Genomic DNA, 20,085 nt, shown 5'->3' on the forward strand with positions numbered 1-20,085 from the left:
TTTTCACATGCAAATAATAATAAAAAACGTCTCATTTCTTTCCCGGTCATTTCTATTCAATTTAATGTCAAACAAATTGACGAAATTCAAATTTCTTTCATCTTCATTTCCTCATTTGTAATTATATTTGGTTCATACAAGATAAGCAAGGAAAAGAAAATTGTAAAGGGAAAATTGCCAAGCCTTTCGCAATCAATAATTTGAAAAATAAATTTTCTACATTTAATCATCTTTGTTGCTTAATTTAATGAGTCAATGAAAATTAATTTTATCATTACCAACAATCTATGATAAACAATCTGTATTGATAATGAAAATATATTCTGATAACTCTTTTTCCTAAATAATATAAATGGTGACAATAAGGATTTTTCTTTTTCAAATTGTTAAATTTTCGAGTCCTATTCTTTTTTCCTTCCTCACTAAAAATTCAATTTTTCTTTATCATTTTTTCAGTCAAACACAGGTCAATTCTCACTCCCTCTGGTTTTCCCGAAAAAGGGTTTCCTTCCTAGGGAAGGCCCTGTCGTCAATGGGGTCCAGTCACTCCAATTTTCTCTACTTGCTCGCGAAGCTAGTTGGCTTCTTCCACGGGCGAGAAGACTAAGAAGCGCGGTGACTGTTCAGCTTCTCTAGTTCTACATTCGACCCACGATCGTGGCCAGTCCAATCTGTGTCGTGACAGGAGCAAGAAACATTCTTCAGCTGACTGAACCCGCTCTGGTACTGTCTGTAGATGCGCTCGTACATGTGAATTCTCGAAATTACTCTCGTTTAGTGATGTTGTGCTCTTGTATGAAATGGGAGAATGCCTCTGAGTGATATCATCTGGAACTCTGCTTCTGTGGCTATGTATCGTGAATGGAATGAGGCTATTCTTTTAGTCCAGTTCTTGGTCTGTGGGTTTGAGGTGATTAACACTCGCCCGCCAGTGTTATTCTCTTATTCCTCTTGAGAGGAATGGTGGGCATGTTTTATTCTTGACTGCACCTTTAAGTTTCGGGTTGCTGCAACTATCATGGCCTACGTTCCTCGGCATAAGCAGCTTTGGAAGGAGAGGGATGGCTCATCTTGTGCTCCGGCATCGGTTGCGTGGAGGTCGCCGGAAACTACTGCTCATCAGAATGGGCAGAATCATCGGCATTGGACGGAGAGGGATGGCCCGTCCTGTGTTCCCCCATCGGTTGCGTGGAGGTCGCCTGAAACTATTGCTCATCAGATTGGGAGGAGTCAACAATGGAAGGAGAGCAATGGCCCATCCCGTGTTCCACCATCGGTTGCAAGGAGGTCGCCTGAAAGTATTGCTCATCAGATTGGGAGGAATCAACATTGGAAGGAGAGGGATGGCGCGTCCAGTGTTCCACCATCGGTTGTGTGGCGAGTCAGGGAAGGTCCTAACAATAGGCCGCCTGAAATTATTGCTCAACAGAATCAGATAGGGAGGAGTCAACACTGGCAAGATCTTAACTCGAGGACGCCCGAAACAATTGCTCATCAGATTGGGAGGAATCAACATTGGAAGGAGAGAGATGGCCCGTCCCATGTTCCACCATCGGTTGTGTGGCGAGTCAGGGAAGGTCCTAACTTGAGGTCGCCTGAAATTATTGCTCATCAGAATCAGATGGGGAGGAATCAACATTGGCAAGATCTTAACTCGAGGTCGCCTGAAACAATTGCTCATCAGAATGGGAGGAATCAACATTGGCAGGAGAGGGATGACCTGTCCCGTTTCCCAGCATCGATTGAGGGGCGGTTCAGGAAAGATCTTAACTTGAGGTCACCCGAAACTAGTGCTCATCAGATTGGGAAAAATCGACATTGGAAGGAGAGGGATGGTCCGTCCTGTGTTCCAGCATCATTCAGGAAAGATCTTAACTTGAAGCCGCCCCCGCCCAAACCTATTTCTCATCAGAGTGGGAGGATCGAGTATGCAGGCAAGGCAATATCTAGATGGTTGGCTGTTGGTTTGGATGATTACGGATATCATCTTCCTCCTGGCGTCTTTCTCAGGCCGGTCTCTGTTGAAGCCATTGAATTGGAACCAGAAGAGAAACCACTAGTCTTAGCCAAAAGTTCTATGGTAAATGGTAAGTGATGTCCTTTGATAATGAGATCCTATGTGCTCTAGATATCTTGAGTTGTGGATTCATGTTGATTTTAATGGAATTCTTGGCTTCTTAGAAGATGATGAAAGGGGCCGGCACCATAGGAAGGAACCTTGGGTGCATATAGCCGAAACTATGATGCAAGATTTAGTTTGTTCATTCAAAGCTTTGAGGAGTGAGATTAAGGATCAGAACCTGGATGGCATAAAACCAACAATGATTGCTAGATTCGGGAAAATTATTTTTCGTGGGTAAGTTGCTTAAATTAATTTTCGTGAATAATTAGCTACTGCTACTTTATGTAACATTTGGCTCTGTTTCATTGGTTGAGGTCCCTGTGGACCTAAACTTGGTTCAGAGAGAGTTCAGCATTTGGCAATGGTTGCATACACCAAGGAAATTCATCAAGGGCTTGCTTGTTTAGAATTACATGAGTAAAATGTACCCTTTTGCTTTTCTGCCCAATTAATTTCAAAAACTTATGAAAAGTATATATGTGGATCTTCGTGTTGATGTATATTGCGCAAGTTTCAAGTGTTTAGGAATATAAAAAAAGAAAAGAAGAAGTCAAAGTGCATGTGTTGCACTATTTAGATTATACAAAAAGAAAAATGGAAATAGCTATCCAAACACACCCTTAGTAAGGCTACTTAAATTTTTTAGAATCTCAATATTCTGCTGCATGATCATGCAAATTTCTCATACTTCAGAACAGCTAGCTTGTTGTATCTCTTTAAAGTCGCGCTCTACATTGCAAATACCACTCAAGCTAGGCATTGCTGCTAACAAAGCATAATTGTTTTGCATAGTTGGGAGGTTGAACTCCTTATAATAATCATTTTCAGTTTAGTTGTGAATTTTTGGATGACAAGATAGAACATAAGCTTAACATAATTTTTGGGCGCAGGAGTACTTCATTTCCAGTGGAAACTCGTGGACATATGGTTACAAAGGCCTCGTTAAAATGGTTGAAAAGGATATTTTACACAAATCTTCCCTCCTCATATTTGGAAAATTTGACTCATAAAGTTATCCCAGAGATTGGCCTTAGTTTTAAAGATGAAAAGGATATATATCTTGTCAAGGTGCTTAAGTCTCTAGTTTCTACTTTTTTACTTTTTTGTCTTTCTTATGCATTTCCATGATTTTGACTGGTCAGTTGCATCCATCTTTCTGTGGTGCAGTTATGTGATTTGTCCAGGCCAGGTGTGACCATCTGCTGCAAATGTAGAGTTATTGAGGCAGAGCAGCGACTTGAGCCATATAAGGCAAATTCCTGCTTCTCACTACATAAATGAGAGATTATGCTAAATATTATCCTACTTGTTTCGTGCTAAAAAGTTCGTGCATCATGCTAATTGTGGGGAGTTGTATATGTATACCTATTCCTAGATGATTGGGTTTTTGTCATTGTTTATAAAGGTATTGACAACTACAAATTTTGGTTTTAGGTCGAATTAGGCCAGAGGCGACACGTGGTTGTTGATGTATCGTGCCTGAATAAGGATCTGGATATGAGGTTGATGTTGCGCGCCAAGAGACTCTTTACAGCTATTAGCGTAAGTAATTGAAGCTAAGGGCTTGTTTGTTTTCTTAAAGTAAAGACAGATTATTATTTTTTTTACTTTCCAGCCAAAATTCAAATTTTAAAAAATTATTAAAAAAAAAAAAAAATCTTATCAACCTAGTCTTCAATGGGGAAAATCCTCCTTTTCCCTCCTCCTTCGACCGAGCTACCTAGTTTTCCAATCATACATGGCACTCCAAGCTCTTCATTAGAAGGTAGAATTGGACCAACACTTCTTTCAAAATTGTGCAAGTCCACCCTGTGAAGTACTTATTCATAGGATCAAGTGCATACCTGATCCTATGAGGTACTTCCATGCCCATGCCTGAAGATTGATAAGGAGTATCCTCATCCCGTCCGTTGGGACTTGGGAGGGTAGCTCCTTGTCCTTGGGAAGTGGAACTCCCACGGGGTGCTGCGGGCTTAGCAATCTAAAACCTATACTTAGCAGCAAAGAGGGAATTTAGTGAGGCTTCACTATTCATTGTATCCCATGAAGTGCATATTCGGTCAATCAATCTGGCCAATCCCTTGCTAATGTCTTTCAGATCTTTTTATTTTATAATATAAATGTGATAGGGGAGTAGCTTGCAGAATCTATAGTATTCATGAAGGGCATTTGTATCAATGTCTTCTAAGTCAGTGAAAACAGAGGATTTCGAAAGAGAGTAGTTACTATTACAAATGTAGTGAAACCAATAAATTTGAGGTAGTGCTTTATTGTCTTTTAAACTGCCTACAATATTATATGTGAATCTACATGTCTACATTTGAATTTTGTGAAAGTTTCAAGTGTTTTGAATCTGAAAAATGTTCAAGCATGTGGGTAGCTAAATTTTGATAAGGTAAAAAGTAATGTAAGACCCAATCCAGACGGACTGTGGCTCTTATTGCGGTAATTACCTCTTTGTATTAAGCCCTACCTATGGAACTATAGGTGCAACATAGCTTGGTGGATTATTTGCGAAGAATGACTGTTGGCCATGTTATGGGTTACGTACCATGGCAAATTGCTTTACCTGGAGACTTTTCCTGGGCCAGTCAGTATGTAAACGAGAAGGGGAAGGACCAATGGTTCCATTCTCAAAATTTTCGTTCACAGCCCAATTTCCCAGCAAATTATGCTTGAGATAATTTTTGAACTGAAGTTTATTTCCCTGTGCAATCAACTTTTTTGCCACATTGCCATCATAATTGTACTCCTTTTAATTTACTTCAAATTGTTCATGTTTGCAGGAAGATGAAAAGAACAGCATTTGGGATATGGTTTCTTCTGCAGTTTTAGATTCTAGTGTAAAGGGGGGTTTAAGATGGCCTCTAAGGAAGGCATTTTCTGGGGATAGATACAGGGTTGTTGGGGCTTGGCATACAATCTCTAGAAATTATAATAATTCATCCATGAGGCTGAAGGTGAAGCATGCCGATCGGTTTGATTTTAGGAGCTCCCATGGGCAAGTTACTGAAGAAATTACCCTGAAGTTGAATGGATTGACTTCTGAATTGCATGTAAGTTCTTATTCCCTTGTTATGATAAATTTAGCTTTTTGGCGTGTGTTGTGCTTTGTGAATGCGAATTGATTCCATGTGCTCCAGCTGTTGGTCTGACCATTGGTTCAATATTTAAGCGTCCTTTAATGTCTGGATTCATAGCTGATCTGTGAAAGTCTTCCAATGCATGTTTAACTTATTTTAGGCATAGAATTTCCAGTAGCTTCTGAAATCTGATAAAGTTCATGCCAAGTTTTAAGTTTAAATCTATTTTCACTAGAATTGCCTCTTCAACAAATTTATCCTTTGATAGATGAAGCAATTCTGAAATACTGTTCTTTTACTTTGAAGTATTTCAGCTGTTATATAGGGTTGCATTCTTTCAACTTTGCAAATTCTATAGAAGTTGTAATCGCGACTCTGCCTCTGGAGATATCAATTTGATTCTGTGTGTTGAATCTACCATTTCGTGAGAATGCTTTGCTCTCAACGAAACACCATGTGTTATATAACTCTTTTTTTTACATTAAATATAATGTAAAGGGATTTGTCTCCGAGGCAAAGGCTTGAGTATTTTCTTACAAATTGAGCTGCCTGTAATAAACTATACATGTGGGTTTATCATTCCTCGTGGCTTCCTTGGCATTGTCTTCATCGTCAGATCTCAAATTAGGTGCTGTACTTAATTGCGTCCTACACTTTATGCTTGACGAGTACACAAATGTCAATAACTGATGGTTTTGGGATTTTTTTTTTACATGTTTACTGCTACTACGATTTTCAGGGACAGAATCTGGGAGCTGATTCATTCTGTGATATGCTTAAAGATGCAGTAAAGATTATGTGGGAACACTTCTTATCTTGTGGAAGTGCGGTCATTTGAATTGGCCTCTCTTTCTCAATGCGCGCGCGTGTGAGAGAGAGAGAGAGAGAGAGAGAGATTGCAAATGAAAGTCATTGTGACTGTATGAGTTTTGTCTTGAGAGAATGTATGAATTCCAAACTGAGGATGTATATAATCCTCGATTCTCTTTTTTTTGCCTTGTGGGAATGAAATTAATCTATCGCTATCGCTTTATGCATCCTCTAGCGATTTGCTTCAAAATGAAATCTTCTTTTTAATTGTAGAGCTTTGATGAGCTACTGCATCTTCTTATAATTTACAATTATGCGAGCCTTGGAATATTGTATGTTGATTTTTATTAGGCATTTTGCCGACTTTGATACGAATATGTGCTGTTTAAAGTACCATAAGACAAACTAGGTTTATTCTTCTCCTCAAGTTATGTTGGATATAATATGTTCCGATGCCCTGGTTAGGGTTGTTCTTTACTTGAATATATATCTAGTCTTTTCTGACCAAAAAAAGAAAAAGTACCATCAGACTAAGATTAAAAAAAAGAAGAAAAAGTACCATCTGACATAGTAATCGAAAGGACAACAGTATAATATTGTATATGCTAAAATCATATTGAATCAGCGAAGGACAACAGTATAATACGCATTTTGGTCGCGTTTGTTTCTTTTTTGTATGTAAAACAAGAAACACAAATGCTTTTGAGAAAATTTTTTTTTCTTTTTCTCTTAGGTGCTGTACATATTGAATGGCCGGGCGAGCACGCCGGCCTAAAGCGAGGCCGAGGCTCGCCCGGGGCGGGCAGGTCGGCCTCGGGATTTGGGCGAGCTCGAGCTCGCCCCATGGCGAGGCCGACCCACGCCGGCCCGGGCGACCTCGAAAGAAGAGGCCGACCTCGCCCGGCCGGCGAGCCTCGCCCGCCCGGTGGTGGCCGGCGAGGCCGCGCCGCCGTCGGGCGAGCTCGGCCTCGCCGGATCAAGGCCGATCTCCGGGGCGACGATCTAGTAATCGCCCGGCCGGCGCGAGCCTCGGCCTCGCCGGATCTCGGGGGCGAGTCGGCGTCGCTCGGGCGGTGGCCGCGAGGCCGCGCCTCGCCGGATCAAGGACCCTCGCCGGCCGGTCGGGTCAAGGCCTTGGCGGCGACCGGCCAAAAGAAGAAAAAAATGAAAAAGAAAAAAGAAAAAAAAAAATAAGAAAAAAATAGTAAAAATTAAAATATCCAAATTTACCAAACTATGTTGAAGTTCTCATCGTTGTTTTGTTTTTTTCCTGGTAGGTTAGTGTAAACTTAATTGTTTAATTTCGGAGTTCTAATGCTTTGAAAACTAGGGTAGTTTTAGAAGGTAAGTTAATATAGTTGTCCCAAAAAAATTACCAAAAAATTCCTAAACATATTATAATTATGTTGATTCAGTATTAAATTTATTTTTTTAGCCAATCTAATTCTAAATCTTTTGTAATTGTGCTAATTCAGTTTTTCCGGTAAAATTTGGCGGACTGGTGCTGGCGACAATATTTTTACTATTATTTTATTTTTTGAATTTTTTTCAAATTTTCAAATTTTTATATTTTTTTCTCTCCTTCCTTCTCCTTCCAGCAACTAGCCAGAGGGAGGGCTAGTCGTCGGACTAAGGGGGCCGGTGTAAAATATGGGTTTTGACCCAGTCAAAAAATAAAAAGGAGAAGGAAGAAAGAGAGAGACCGAGAGTCTTCGGGAGAGAAGAAGAAAAAGAAGAGAGAGAGAGGAGGAAAGAAAAAAAAGAAAGAAAAAAAAGGGGGAAAAAGGAGGAGATAAAAGTGAAAGAAAGAGAAAATGAGGAGAGAGAGAAACGGAGAGCAGAGAGCTTGTGCTCAAAGAAAGAAAGATGAAGAGAGGAAGAAGAAGAAGAAAGAGGGTTTCATGCGTTCTCATCGTGGGAGCCTCGCTTGTGCCGCCAGTTCATTCAATCAGAGTAGTTTCGGACTTAAAGGGTCGAAATTTTGGAGAAATCGAGTGGCGAAGTATGATTTATGAGTCACTGTGTATTTTTGTAGAAATGATAATTTTAAGGTGTTGTAAAGCAATAGGATTTTACGAATTGTGATTTGAACTTCCATTTTGCTTGAAACAAAATTTTGAAGTTTATCACTCGTGATGAATAGTGCACGACCAGGACTTCGGGCCATATTTTGTTGATTTTCCCTTGATTTCGGGTTGGCTAAATTGGGGTTCTTGTTGGATGGGCTTTCCATTAATTAATAACTACACTTGAAACGGAGTTTGGTGGAGAAAATTATGGGATGATAAAGTTTCGTGCTCAAGCTCCGCACTATGGACAACTTCGAGTAATTACTTTAGTTTAGCAATTTATTAGAGCATGGGAGTCGTTTTCTAAGTACTCATGCTTAATTTAATCAATTCATAGTTGAGGTAGCATTTTATTTGATTGTAACATTGCTTTTCACTTATTTGATAGGATTGCGAATTCGACAATTCGAGTAAAACTTGTTATTTGGTCCTAAGTATTTCGGAGTGAGTGATACTATCTCTTCTAAAAATTTATAAGCTCATGTCTTCAAAATAATAAAGATTTGATTATTTATGAGTTATGAATAAGTATATTTATTGTATAAAAGCTAGATCGGGCATTTATTACGTTTTGATATTTGAAAATAGTGCGAGAATTTTTTTATGAATATATATTCTGTTTGATGAACGAAGTTAAGAAATATTACATGTTTTGGGTTTGTGAAACATTTTTATGAAAATCTTGACTTTGAGATGGTTTATGGAAGGCTATATAAATATCGATTTGTGATAAGCCTTTTAAAATGTATTTGATTTGATTCAGTTTGTAAAATTGATTTATGAGAGGAGCCTTGAAATTTGTTGAGAATATTTTATGAAAGTATTTTTTGTGGATGAGTTGAGTTGCGAAATCTTTTGCTGATATATGAAATGATTTATTAACTTGGATTGTGGATAGAATTGTTCTAGATTGGTATTGATACTCAATATCATTGTGAGCCCAATGAGGGGGTTGTGAGTATATGCATACATTGTTGTGGGCCAAGTCATCAACTAATGATAGGTGGAGATCTTATCAATGGGAAATCTTAGTCGCCTCTTCACCAGGTATTGTGACCATGGTTTGATATTGAGTAACGGATTGATCTATGGAGTGGACCATTAACATATGATATGAGTTTAGTCAATGGAGTGGACCATTAACAAGTGATATGAGTTTGGATGGTGAAATGGACCTTCGACGTGTGATTTGAGATTAGTCGTTATAATGGACCATTGACGTGTGAATTAATGAAATTGATTGATGGATTAGACTATTGAGGTAGTTTTTTTTATAAAGATTAATCAATGGACTTAACCATTGATCTTTGAATCGTGATTGTGGATTTAAATGTGTATTTCCAACTTATATAAAGTTTTATTGAAAGGAATGATTCATTCTTGATTTGATATGTATATTTAATGAGTTGGATTATGATTTTTCGATAGTGCTCTATACTTTTATATATATATATATATGCATAGTAGGTGCTCGATTCACTTAGAAAAGATGCATTACTCACTGAGCTGGTCACCCTCTATATTTTTTTTTAAGGTTTCTCGACTAACAATGAGTAGGTATGAGAGCGATATGGATGTAGGGACTTTTATGAGTTGGATTTTAGGAGCTTTGAGGCTATGTACGTGTCATCCCTGTTTTGGGGTGTGACATCCGGCTAGGCCCGACCGGGGGAGCTCGCCCCGCCATCGCTGGGCAAGGGCCGCGTAGCCACCAACGAGGCAAGCTCTTGCTGGATTGGGCAAGGGTGAGTCCCCTCGCCGGATCCACTGGCGAGGGATCGGCAAGATCGCCCTCCCGGCAAACTGAACAGCCCCGAAGCTCCGACCCCGCAGCACCATAGAGCCACCAAGAGACCTCTGACGGTCGCCTTCACCGTCTCGCCGATCGTTGATTTCTATTCAATATAGTATCAAACAAATCAACGAAAGTGTAATTTCCTTCGTCGTTATATCCACCCATTATTATTATTTTAAGTTATTCATATATCGAGAGAAAATAGAGAAGCCCTCTGCATCCTCTACTTCACAGAAAATCAACAAGCAACTAGTCGTTTCGGTCGCCTAGTTTCATAAGTTAGCGAAAAATGATTTTATTATTAACAATAATTTATGATGATAATATTTTATAAGGATTAATATTTCAATTTTTTTTAAATTAATACACTTTTGATAAATTTATCCAAAACTAGTCCACTTATAATAAATTTACTCTTTGTGAGTTTTCGTTAAATTTTATTGTCAAATTATAAAGTTGGATGATACGTGACAGTTGACTAGAGTATGAGTTTAAGATTTTACTCTATGATTTGTCATAATTATATCATTTTTATGGTATTAATTTAATTTAACATAAAATTATTTGTTTTTACCATTTTACGAGAACTTTATCAAAAAAAAAAAAAAAAAAAAAACTTTCACGAGAAGGCCTAGGATGTATTTGTTTACTAATTAATTTAATTTAACTTTGTGAAGTACCTTTAAGTAAAATGGTGTTTGGGAGGCAAAGGACTTTTGTGAGAGTATATTTATTTTTGTGCATGATATAAACTTTGACCGCGTCGCGACCTCGCGAAGGTCGCGGCGGGCGACTAGATCTCGCGACCAAAGAACTTTATTAAAAAAGAAAAAAAAACTTTGACGAAAAAGGCCCAAGATGTATTTGTTTACTAATTTGGGCTTTTCTAGGATACTAACCTTTTTATAATTGGCCACTAACATGTGCATGATAAAAACTTTGACTAAGGATCTTTAGAAATTTTTTCCCAAAGTTTTTGAGGGCTTTTTTTTTCAAAAAAATCCTTTTTTTTTTTTATAATTGGCCACTAACATGTGCATGATAAAAACTTTGACGAGTTGATTTTTTTTTTCAAAAAAAATCATTAATTTTACGAGAAATAGATAAACTCAAATCTCTTTTTCACTTCTCACAAAAGTATAATTTTTTTTCATTTTTTATCGCTCAAAAAACAGTCAATCCTCATTCTCTCTCCCGTTTCCCAAACGTACGTCTTCCTCAGGGAGGTCCCTTCATCATGAAGCTCCTTCAATGGGGTCCCAGTCACTCCTAAAGTTCTCTCTACTTGCTCGCGAAGCACATTGCTTCCTCGAGAGAGAGAGAGAGGAAGCGCGCTGATGTTCAGCTTTCTCCATTCGATATATAATCCGTCGATCATGGCCAATCCAACCCGTCTCGCGAAAGCAGCAAGAAGCCATCCTCAAGTGACTGAACACTCTCTGGTACGTCTGTCGATGCGTTCGAGTGTGTGAATTCTCGAACTTACTCCCGTTTTTTGCTGCGCTCTTGTGTTAGATGAGAGAATGCCTCTTGAGTGATATCATCTGAAACTCTGCATGTATAGCTGCGTGTAGTGAATGGGATAGGGCGGTTCTTTTAGTCCCGTTCTTGGTCTGTGGGTTGTTCTAGGTGATCAACGCTCACCTTGCCAGTGTCATTGTCTCATACTTCTCAAGAGAAATTGCGGGCATGTTTTTTTCTTGACTTGCAGCTTTCTGTTTCGAGCTGCTGTAACTATCCATGGCCTACGTTCCTCCGCACAAGCGACATTCGAAGGAGGGGGGTGGCGCGTCCCGTCCTCCCACATCGCTCGTTTGGCAGTTCAAGAAAGGTCTTAACTCGAGGTCGCCTAACAGTAAAGCTCATCTGAGTGGGAGGATCGAGCACGCAGACACGGCCACGTATCGATGGTTGGCTGTTGGTTTGGGTGATGATGGAGACCGTCTTCCTTCTAGCGTCTTTCTGAAGCCGGTCTCCATTGAATGGGGACCGGGAGAAAAACAGCTAGCCTTAACCAAAAGTTGTACAGTTAAGGGTAAGTGATCGTTCCTTAGATAATGAGATCCCAGGTGCTCTAGATATCTTGAGCTGTGGATTCATGTTGACTTTAATGGCATTCTTCACTTCTCAGACGATGATGAAACGGGCCGGGACAATAGGAAGAAACCTTGGGAACATATAGCCGAAACTGTGATGCAGGATTTACTTTGTTCGTTTGAAGTTTTGAGGAGTGAGATTAAGGATCAGAGCATGGGAGAAATAAAACCAACAATGGTTGCTAGATTTGGCAAAGTTCTTTTTCGTGGGTAAGTTGCTTGACTCTGTTTCATTTGGTTGATGTCCCCATGGAACTAAACGTGGTTTAGAGAGAATTCAGCATTTGGCAATGCTTTCAATACACAAAGGAAATTTATCAAGCGCTTGTTTGTTTAGAATTAAATTCAAGTAAAAAATTCTGTTTTGCTTTTCTGCCATAATATTTTATCCAAATTTCAAAAGATTATGAAAAAATTTATATTTGGATATTCCTGTCAACAATTGCATATTGTGAAAGTTTAAACTATTTAGAAATAAAAAGAAAAAGTCAAAAGTGCATGTGTTGCAATATTTAGATTAAACAAAAAGCAAAAATTAAAAGTCAATCCACACACGCTCTTAATAATGCAATTTAACATTTTGAGAATCTGAATATGCAGCTGTGTGATCATGCAAATTTCTCAGACTTTAGAGCACCTTGCTTATTGTATCTCTTTAAAATCGCGCTCCACATTGCAAATACTGCTCAAGCTATGCTTTGCTGCTAATAAAGGATAATTGTTTTGCATGGTTGTGAGGTTGAGCTCCTTCTAGTTATTTTACGTGTAGATGTGAAATATTTGGATAACAAGTTAGACACATGAGCTTAACATAACTTTTGGCTGCAGGAGTCCTTCATTTCCAGTGGAAACTTGTGGAGATATGGTTACTGTTACAGAGGCCTCATTGAAATGGTTGAAAAGATTATTTTACGCATATCTTCCTTCCTCTTATGTGGAAAATGTGACTGGTAAAGTTATCCCAGAGATTGGCCTTAGTTTTGAAGGCAAAAAGGGTGTATATCATGTCGAGGTGCTTAAGTCTCTAATTCCTGCTTTTTAATCTTTCATATGCATTTCCATGGTATTGACTGGTCAGTTGCATCCATCTTTCTGTGGTGCAGTTATCTGATAAGTCCAGGCCAGGTGCAACCATCTGCTGCAAATGTATTGTTCATGAGGCTGAGCAGAGGGTCGAACTCTATAAGGCAAATTCCTGCTTCTCACCACATAATGAGAGCTTATATGAATTATTACCCTACTTATTTCATCCTAGAGGCATTATCTCATTTTAGATCAAAGTAAAAGCGTGCATCATGCTGATTGTGTGGAGTTATAAATGGACTATACCTTTTCCTAGATGATTGGGTTTTTTCATTGTTTATGAAGGTATTAACGACTGCGAATTTTGGATGTAGGTTGAATTAGGGCAGGTGCGACACCTGGTAGTTGATGTATCATGCCTCGATAAGGATCTGGATATGAGGTTGATGCTACGCACCAAGAGAATTTTGACGGCTATCAGCGTAAGTAATTGAAGCTAAGATCTGTGTGAAACTTCACTTTGTTGGAGGAACTTAATAGGGCCTGTTTGTTTTAGCTTAAGTGAAAACAATTTTTTTTTTTTAACTTTCCCTCCAAAATAATTTTTTTTTTCTAATATCAAAATATTGTATCTGATGCTACGTGTCTAAATTTCACTTTTGCGCAAGTCTTAAGTGTTTTGGATTAGAAAAAAGCTCGAGCGTGTAAGTAGCTTATTTTTTCACTATGTAAAATGTAAGATGTAAGAGCCAATCCGGACTCACCATAGCTCTTAATGCAGTAACTTCTTCATCTCGAGTCCTACCTTTTGAACAATGAGGGTAATATAGCTTGGTAGATAATTTGCAAGGAATGACTCTTAGCCTTGTTATATGTCATGTAACATGGCAAATTGCTCTTCCTGGAGACATTTCTTGTGCCAGTTCATATTGCAGCATAAGAAAGCAAGTGAAGTGACCTATACTGAGAGAAATCTGTATGTAAAAGAGAATGGAAATTGTCAAAATTTTTGTTCACAGCTGAATTTACTGAGAACTTATGCTTGAGACAATTTTCGACCTCAACTTTATTTCTCTGGGCAATCAAATTTTTTGCCATATTGCCATCATAATTGTTACTCCCTGTATTTTACTTCAAGTAGTTCATGCTTTGCAGGAAAATGAAAAGAACAGCATCAGGGATTTGGTTACTTCTGCAGTTTTAGATTCTAGTGTTAAGGGGGGTTTAAGATGGCCTCTGGAGAAGGCATCTTCTGGGGATAGATACAGCGTCATTGGGGTTTGGCATACAATCTCTTCAACTTATAGGAATTCATTAATGAGGCTGAAGGTGAGACACGCTGAACGGTTTAATTTGAGGAGTTCCCAGGAGGAAGTTAGTGAAGAAATTACCTTGAAATTGAATGGAATGACTTCTGAATTGCATGTAAGTTCATTTGTCCCCTGCTAAAAAAAATTTAGTTTCTTTGTGTGTACTTTTCTTTTGAATGCGAATTGGTTCCATGTGGTCCAGCCATAGGTCTGATCATCAGCTCAATATAGAATCGACAGCTGAAGCATCCTGTAATTTCTGGATTCATAGTCGATTTGTGAAAGCCTCCCAATACATGTTAACTTGTTTTAGGCATAGAATTTCTGGTAGGTTCTGAAATCTGGTAAAGTGTATTCCAAGTTTTAAGTTCGAATCTATTTTCCCTAGAACTTCCTTTTCAGGAAGGGAAGCGAGGTGATTCTTTTTTTCCTATTTTATTTTTTTTATTTTAAGTATTTCAGCTATACGACGCACAGTTAACTCTTTTTTACATTAAATAATCTATGTCAAAGGATTTGTTTCTGAGGCAAAGGTTAAGTATTTTCTTACAAATGAACTGCCTGTAACAACATATACATCTGTGGTTTGTCATACCTGGTGGCTCATCGTCTTCATCATCAGATCTCATATGAGGTTTTGTGTTTAATTGCATCTTATTCTGTATGCTTGACAAGGACACAAAATATCGATATCCAATGGTTTTGTGGTTTTCATTTTGCTTACTACTACTACCACAATTTTCAGGGACAGAGTCTGGATACCAATTCAATCTCTGATCTGCTCAAAGATGCAATAAAGATGATGTGGGAGCACTTCCTATCTTGTGGAATTCCAGTCATTTGAATTGGCCTCTCTTTCTCAGTGTGCATGCGCAAGTGTGGGAATGTAAATGAAAGTCATGGTGATTGTATGAGTGTCTTGTAATAATGTATGAATTGCAAACTGAGGATGCATACAATCTCTGCATCTTCTTATTACGTTACATTTACGTGAATCTCTGATGCTATAAATGTGCTGTTTGAGGTGCCATTTTGTTTGAGGTGCCATTTGACATATACAGATAAAAACAGACTAGCATAAGATTGTGTATGCTGAAAGATGCTCTCTATGTTGAATCAGTGACTAGTGGTTAATTCTCATCGTATTTTTTCTGGTACATCAGTGTGAACTTTATCATGCACATTTTGCATTTTAATACCTTGAAAGCTTGGATAATTTTCGAAGGTAAATTAATATAGTGGTACTCATAGCACCATGTCTCATGTCAAACAATCAGAGTTCACGTGACATGGCTTCAGCCAAAAGTCAATAGAGGACAAATCTGGGGTAAAGACATGTGATACATTATGTCTCCCATAATGAAGAATCTCTCTGGTTACATCTCTCGGACATGATTGCATGTCTTCTCAATTCTGTATCTAGCAGGATGCAGTGGTATGTCTGGAGGTGACTTGGACTTTTGGAGAATATTAGGGAGTTAGGTTGAGAGCTTGTGAGTCAGTCTCTGTAGCTTGTAATGTTGTACAAATTGATTTTCTGTTCCTTTGCGTTAACAGCTCATGCAGGAAATTGTGGACATTCCTGTTGGTACAGCACTTCAGATGTTTCTTACTCTTTCCGTGCCTCATAAGTACTTGATGCACCGAGAGCAATCAGCACTTTCACATCAGGATGGTCCAGAGCTGTGGGAAATTGACCTATGCAGTCAGCAATCTCTGAGGAAGGGTATGGTCCTGATCCTATGATGTCATCCAATGCTAAAAACTTTGCTTTCTTTCTTTTCCTTCCGTGATTTTTAATGCAAACACAGTTGATGGCATGTTCTTTTGCAATTTTCTCATCTATGGTTTTCTTTGCTGAGCATATATGCTCCTGGGGCCTAAAACTGCTTTTGATTGTTTTAAGTCTTGTGCTTGCCACTTGCCTTGTCGCTCATGGATAAAAACTTCTCGCGCTCTGACTCTCGGTCCTCCTCTCAATCTCCATTATTTCAATTGTGCACTTGACAAATTTTTGTTTAACGTAATTAGTTCATGGAGTGTAAGATGGTTAAAGAGAAAGAATGTAGAGTGTGAGTTCAGTTCAAAAATTAGAGTTTCAAACATACAATAAATTTGGAAATGATGGAGGAATTTATTTATATTTCACTCATGGAGGATAAGAAGGATGGATGAAGCGGAGGTGTGCCTATGATATTGTCTGTAATTGTGAAGTGCCACTGAGGAAAAATTTGCTAGGATAGCACCAAGGCCAGCGCTTCGTTATGACATGGAATGTGGAGTCATCAAACGCTGACTCATGTTTTCGCCTTTTAGTTTCAGAACCCTACGCATGCAATCTAATATTTCAGAAAAGCTGCAACACAGTTAGGAAATAGGTTGAGAAAAAGCTAGTAGGTGCAGGGTGTAAAATTTTTTGAAACCTTAGGATGCAAGTAGTAAGATTTTGCGACTAAGTGCAAAGTGTCTGTTTTATAAATTTAGAGGATATATGATGTGATTAGCAAAAACTTGAGGATGGAGTTCTTTTATTTTCTGAAATAATATAACCGCACGTGTTCTTTCCATTGCCATCACGAAGAATAGTTTTGACATTCATCGACTCATGATGTTTTCGGAGGAAATTGAAAATTGAGAATAATGATTTCCTTTTCCTAATTCTTTAATGAAACGAAATGAAGAGTTACTACAGTAAAGTGAGCCGTGGTAATTTTCATGTTGTGTTTCACCAGATATTTCTGCTCAAGTGTAAACACATCTTCCGACACTTGAACTATTTAATTTTAGTCCTCAACATTGAAGTCATCCACTTGGATGTGAAGGTGAGACTCTTATTCCACTGTATGTATGCTTCAACAAATACACTTATGATTATATTATTGAAGTGTAAATTACATTCATAAAACTTGCAATATGTACAAAACAAAGTGTAGTTCCTCAGTGTAAACATACCTTATATTATTGAAATGCCAAATATATTCTTTAAACTTGCAATATGTACAAAACAAGTGCAGTTCCTTTGATCATCCTTCCAGTTACCTCTGATCATGATTAGAACTCACTGAACTTTTGAATTTGTCATGACGATTTCCACTTGTTCACTTCGACGCAACACCTCATACTTGACTGCTTGAAAGTCTCCTTTCACCCAGTTTTACTTCCTATGGTTTCCATATATATATATATTCTTGTATGTACGTTTACTCAAGAGGAGAAGCAGAGACAGTCTTGACAATGGAAACGTGGACATTGTCAGATGCTTTTTTCTTGAAGAAAGCTGATCTTTACACTGACTTATGACAGCCGTACAAAACCTTCTGCTGCTGCAATAGCAACGTGGTAGTGTGTTCAGACTCGATGTACATCTGATGATCTTGAAAAGGATGTTGATGTCGAGTAATTCTCCTTCTTTTCCTTCTGCGACTGTGTGAAGTATTGGAATTTTTACTATCACTATCAGAATAGCAGACACAATACTGCTTCAAATATCAGATTAAGGGCCATAAAGGGCTGCTGCTTACCTTGGCAACTGTGTTCTTCCAAGCTTTCTCGAGCTCGTGAAAGAACATATCAATTGTGGGCCGATCTTTGCTTTCTTGGGCTACGCAGAAGACAGCAACTTGCAAAATGGACTCAAAGTCCGCCTTATTGACGTTTCCATTTAGTCTTGGGTCCTCAAAATCTGACAGTGGCCGTTTGCCTATGCTGACATCCCTCGCCTGCCAAAAAGCAACACCAAATCACGATCACAAATCTGCTGATCAATGCTCAGCATGCACAACGTCACAAACTAAGCTGTACCTTCCTCGTCAGCTGATCTCTGGCCTCAAGATCTAGCTCGATAACTTTTTGTCCTGAAAGAAGTTGAAGCGAGACAATGCCAAAACTGTAAATATCACTGGCACAGGTTAGCTTGGCATTGCTCATGTACTCTGGATCCATGTAACCTATTGTTCCTCTGACTTCAGTAAAAACTTTGCTCTCCTCCATGTTCAGGATTTTCGCCAGCCCAAAATCTGAGAGCTTTGGTTCCAAGTTCTCAGTCAAGAGGATGTTGGTAAGCTGCGAATCAAGCTCGCACCATTATAAACATCCAACCAAGCAAAGCCACCGCATAATTTGGTTTCCAGCTTTGCGTGCAAGCCATTTTCTTTGTACCATTGGTCAGACGTGTAAGTCGTTGCTTTGTCCAGTGCAAATAGGAAAGATACGCTAGAGCCCGCACATCAGTGCATTGAAATGATTAAGCATAAGTGGAAAAATCTTGGAGGGCATTTTAATAGGGAAGCTTTCATGAAACGGCTTTAAATAGAGGATCAAGGGGTAACTCGGTACTCATTACCTTGATATCCCTGTGAACGATGCAGCCGTCTACGTAGTGGTGGAGATATCTCAGGCCCAAAGCGCATTCCCTTAGAATTTTGACTCTCCTTTCCCAGGTCAAGGAAGTGTCTTTCCCTGTAATTAGGACAAAACAAGCTAAGGTTGAAAAATATGAAATAAAAGTTACCTTTCTGAGAGAAGCTTCTTTCTTCTTCTTCTCCTTTTTTTCTTATGAAGAATAAAAAACTGATAAGAGGTAGGAATGAAGTGGATCCGGATGTACTTCGTAAATGATAAGCTAGATTTCCGGCAGGACAATATTCGTAGACCAGGTACTGCTCGCCATCTTCGATGCAGTAGCCGAAGAGACATACTAAATTTGGATGTCGAACCCTCGAAAGACCTTCGACTTCCCTCCTGAAAGAGTCGGATGTGTTGCTCTTGTATATGTGTTTTACAGCTACAGCTTGTCCACTTGGCAAGACGCCTTTGTAGACCCGGCCTGCACTTCCTCGGCCAAGGCATTTCTTTTCATTACGGTAGTTAATTGCATTTTCGATCTCTGCCCTTGAGAATCTGTAGAGGCCAGACCACGTGGTCATCTCCTTTGCTGAGCCGTTTTGGGAGGTTGGTTCTTCCTCGTCACGTATTTTACCAGTGTAATGACCAGCATCAGTCCAATGGTCGCAATCAGCATTGCCAATGCCACCTTCACTGCGGAACCTGATGACTCTACGATTGATTTGTGTTAGATATCATGATGAGTCAAGAAGGCAAGCTATGAATTTTGCAGAGTTGGTGAATGTCTACTTACTTTCGACTCTGATGTAATCTGGTTCTGTTGACAGAGGAGAAGAGTTAAGATGAGATCGTGTTGAGACAGGTAAGCAAATAGAACTGCATGCATACTCTAATGCAACTGAGCAGGTGGGAATGTGTTCAGAATGAAAAGGGTACACGATTTTCCTGAAAGAGAAATAGGCGCATATAGAATAGCACTTCGTCTGAAGATGCTCTGTTTTTTTCATTCTTGCAAGACAAGTTCCTTGTACAAAATCATTCATCAGTTTTTAAAATTAGATAGGGCAGTTTTCTTCATTCTCTTATTCGTGTCACGTTATCAAACAATTTTGCAGAATTTAGTTGACATTCGATTTAAAACCAGTGAAATCTTTAGTTATAAGGCAACACGAAGCACAAATTTTGCATGTTCTAAATGTAGTAGATGTCATCTTTGGCTGTAGTCCTTACCCAGCTTGTCTTGAGCAGGCAGACATCTGTAGAAGTCATCCATCCACGCATGATCCTCTACTTTTCCGGAGGCTAGATAAGTAATGACAGCCACCCCACAAATTGCCCTTTCTGTATCATTGTCGTTTACCTGATAATAATTTAGGATGCTCTCCGTTGCCTCGCCTATTGCCAAAATGCAATTCTTGCAGACGTCGTCATAC

General features: G+C 38.9%; 4 protein-coding genes across 6 annotated transcripts; 2 read left to right on the top strand and 2 right to left on the bottom strand.

The window, feature by feature from the left end:
- The first annotated feature begins 528 nt into the window (after positions 1 to 528).
- Positions 529 to 6,265, top strand: LOC120285936. 2 transcript variants are annotated; one of them, XM_039316140.1, is made up of 7 exons: positions 529 to 2,087; positions 2,182 to 2,356; positions 3,013 to 3,190; positions 3,290 to 3,373; positions 3,557 to 3,664; positions 4,909 to 5,178; positions 5,945 to 6,265. In XM_039316140.1, the coding sequence occupies exons 1-7, from the start codon at positions 1,019 to 1,021 to the stop codon at positions 6,041 to 6,043; spliced, it is 1,983 nt and encodes a 660-aa protein (XP_039172074.1). In that variant the 5' UTR covers positions 529 to 1,018; the 3' UTR covers positions 6,044 to 6,265. The 2 variants fall into 2 exon arrangements, with proteins under 2 accessions (XP_039172074.1, XP_039172075.1); XM_039316141.1 differs by having other exon boundaries at positions 2,185 to 2,356.
- A 4,833-nt stretch (positions 6,266 to 11,098) lies between these two features.
- LOC120286193 lies at positions 11,099 to 15,338 on the top strand. 2 transcript variants are annotated; one of them, XM_039315195.1, is made up of 8 exons: positions 11,099 to 11,321; positions 11,591 to 11,914; positions 12,011 to 12,185; positions 12,804 to 12,987; positions 13,079 to 13,162; positions 13,373 to 13,480; positions 14,154 to 14,423; positions 15,054 to 15,338. In XM_039315195.1, the coding sequence occupies exons 2-8, from the start codon at positions 11,620 to 11,622 to the stop codon at positions 15,150 to 15,152; spliced, it is 1,215 nt and encodes a 404-aa protein (XP_039171129.1). In that variant the 5' UTR covers positions 11,099 to 11,321; positions 11,591 to 11,619; the 3' UTR covers positions 15,153 to 15,338. The 2 variants fall into 2 exon arrangements, with proteins under 2 accessions (XP_039171129.1, XP_039171128.1); XM_039315194.1 differs by having other exon boundaries at positions 11,100 to 11,321; positions 11,608 to 11,914.
- A 2,172-nt stretch (positions 15,339 to 17,510) lies between these two features.
- LOC104432571 (probable receptor-like protein kinase At2g42960) lies at positions 17,511 to 18,845 on the bottom strand (the record flags this gene model as incomplete). The annotated part of the gene is made up of 4 exons (XM_039314432.1): positions 17,511 to 17,731; positions 17,830 to 18,027; positions 18,110 to 18,370; positions 18,651 to 18,845. Coding segments are annotated over 4 exons (729 nt in total), but the record flags the coding sequence as incomplete, so codon positions are not given.
- Position 18,846: 1 nt separating this feature from the next.
- LOC120294784 (probable serine/threonine-protein kinase PBL28) lies at positions 18,847 to 19,949 on the bottom strand (the record flags this gene model as incomplete). The annotated part of the gene is made up of 3 exons (XM_039315291.1): positions 19,883 to 19,949; positions 19,446 to 19,469; positions 18,847 to 19,354 (listed from the first exon to the last, which is right to left on the bottom strand). Coding segments are annotated over exons 1-3 (558 nt in total), but the record flags the coding sequence as incomplete, so codon positions are not given.
- Positions 19,950 to 20,085: the final 136 nt, after the last annotated feature.

This window comes from Eucalyptus grandis, chromosome 6 (genome assembly GCF_016545825.1).
Source record: "Eucalyptus grandis isolate ANBG69807.140 chromosome 6, ASM1654582v1, whole genome shotgun sequence".
Classification (NCBI taxonomy): domain Eukaryota; kingdom Viridiplantae; phylum Streptophyta; class Magnoliopsida; order Myrtales; family Myrtaceae; genus Eucalyptus; species Eucalyptus grandis.

Excerpts from the sequence above, each read along its gene's own strand:
- LOC120285936 (XM_039316140.1), top strand. The coding sequence starts at position 1,019 with ATGGCCTACGTTCCTCGGCATAAGCAGCTTTGGAAGGAGAGGGATGGC. Across the intron at positions 2,088-2,181 it reads CAAAAGTTCTATGGTAAATG|AAGATGATGAAAGGGGCCGG; the intron begins GTAAGTGATGTC and ends TTGGCTTCTTAG. Across the intron at positions 3,191-3,289 it reads AGGATATATATCTTGTCAAG|TTATGTGATTTGTCCAGGCC; the intron begins GTGCTTAAGTCT and ends TCTGTGGTGCAG.
- LOC120286193 (XM_039315195.1), top strand. The coding sequence starts at position 11,620 with ATGGCCTACGTTCCTCCGCACAAGCGACATTCGAAGGAGGGGGGTGGC. Across the intron at positions 11,915-12,010 it reads CAAAAGTTGTACAGTTAAGG|ACGATGATGAAACGGGCCGG; the intron begins GTAAGTGATCGT and ends TTCACTTCTCAG. Across the intron at positions 13,163-13,372 it reads AGAGGGTCGAACTCTATAAG|GTTGAATTAGGGCAGGTGCG; the intron begins GCAAATTCCTGC and ends TTTTGGATGTAG.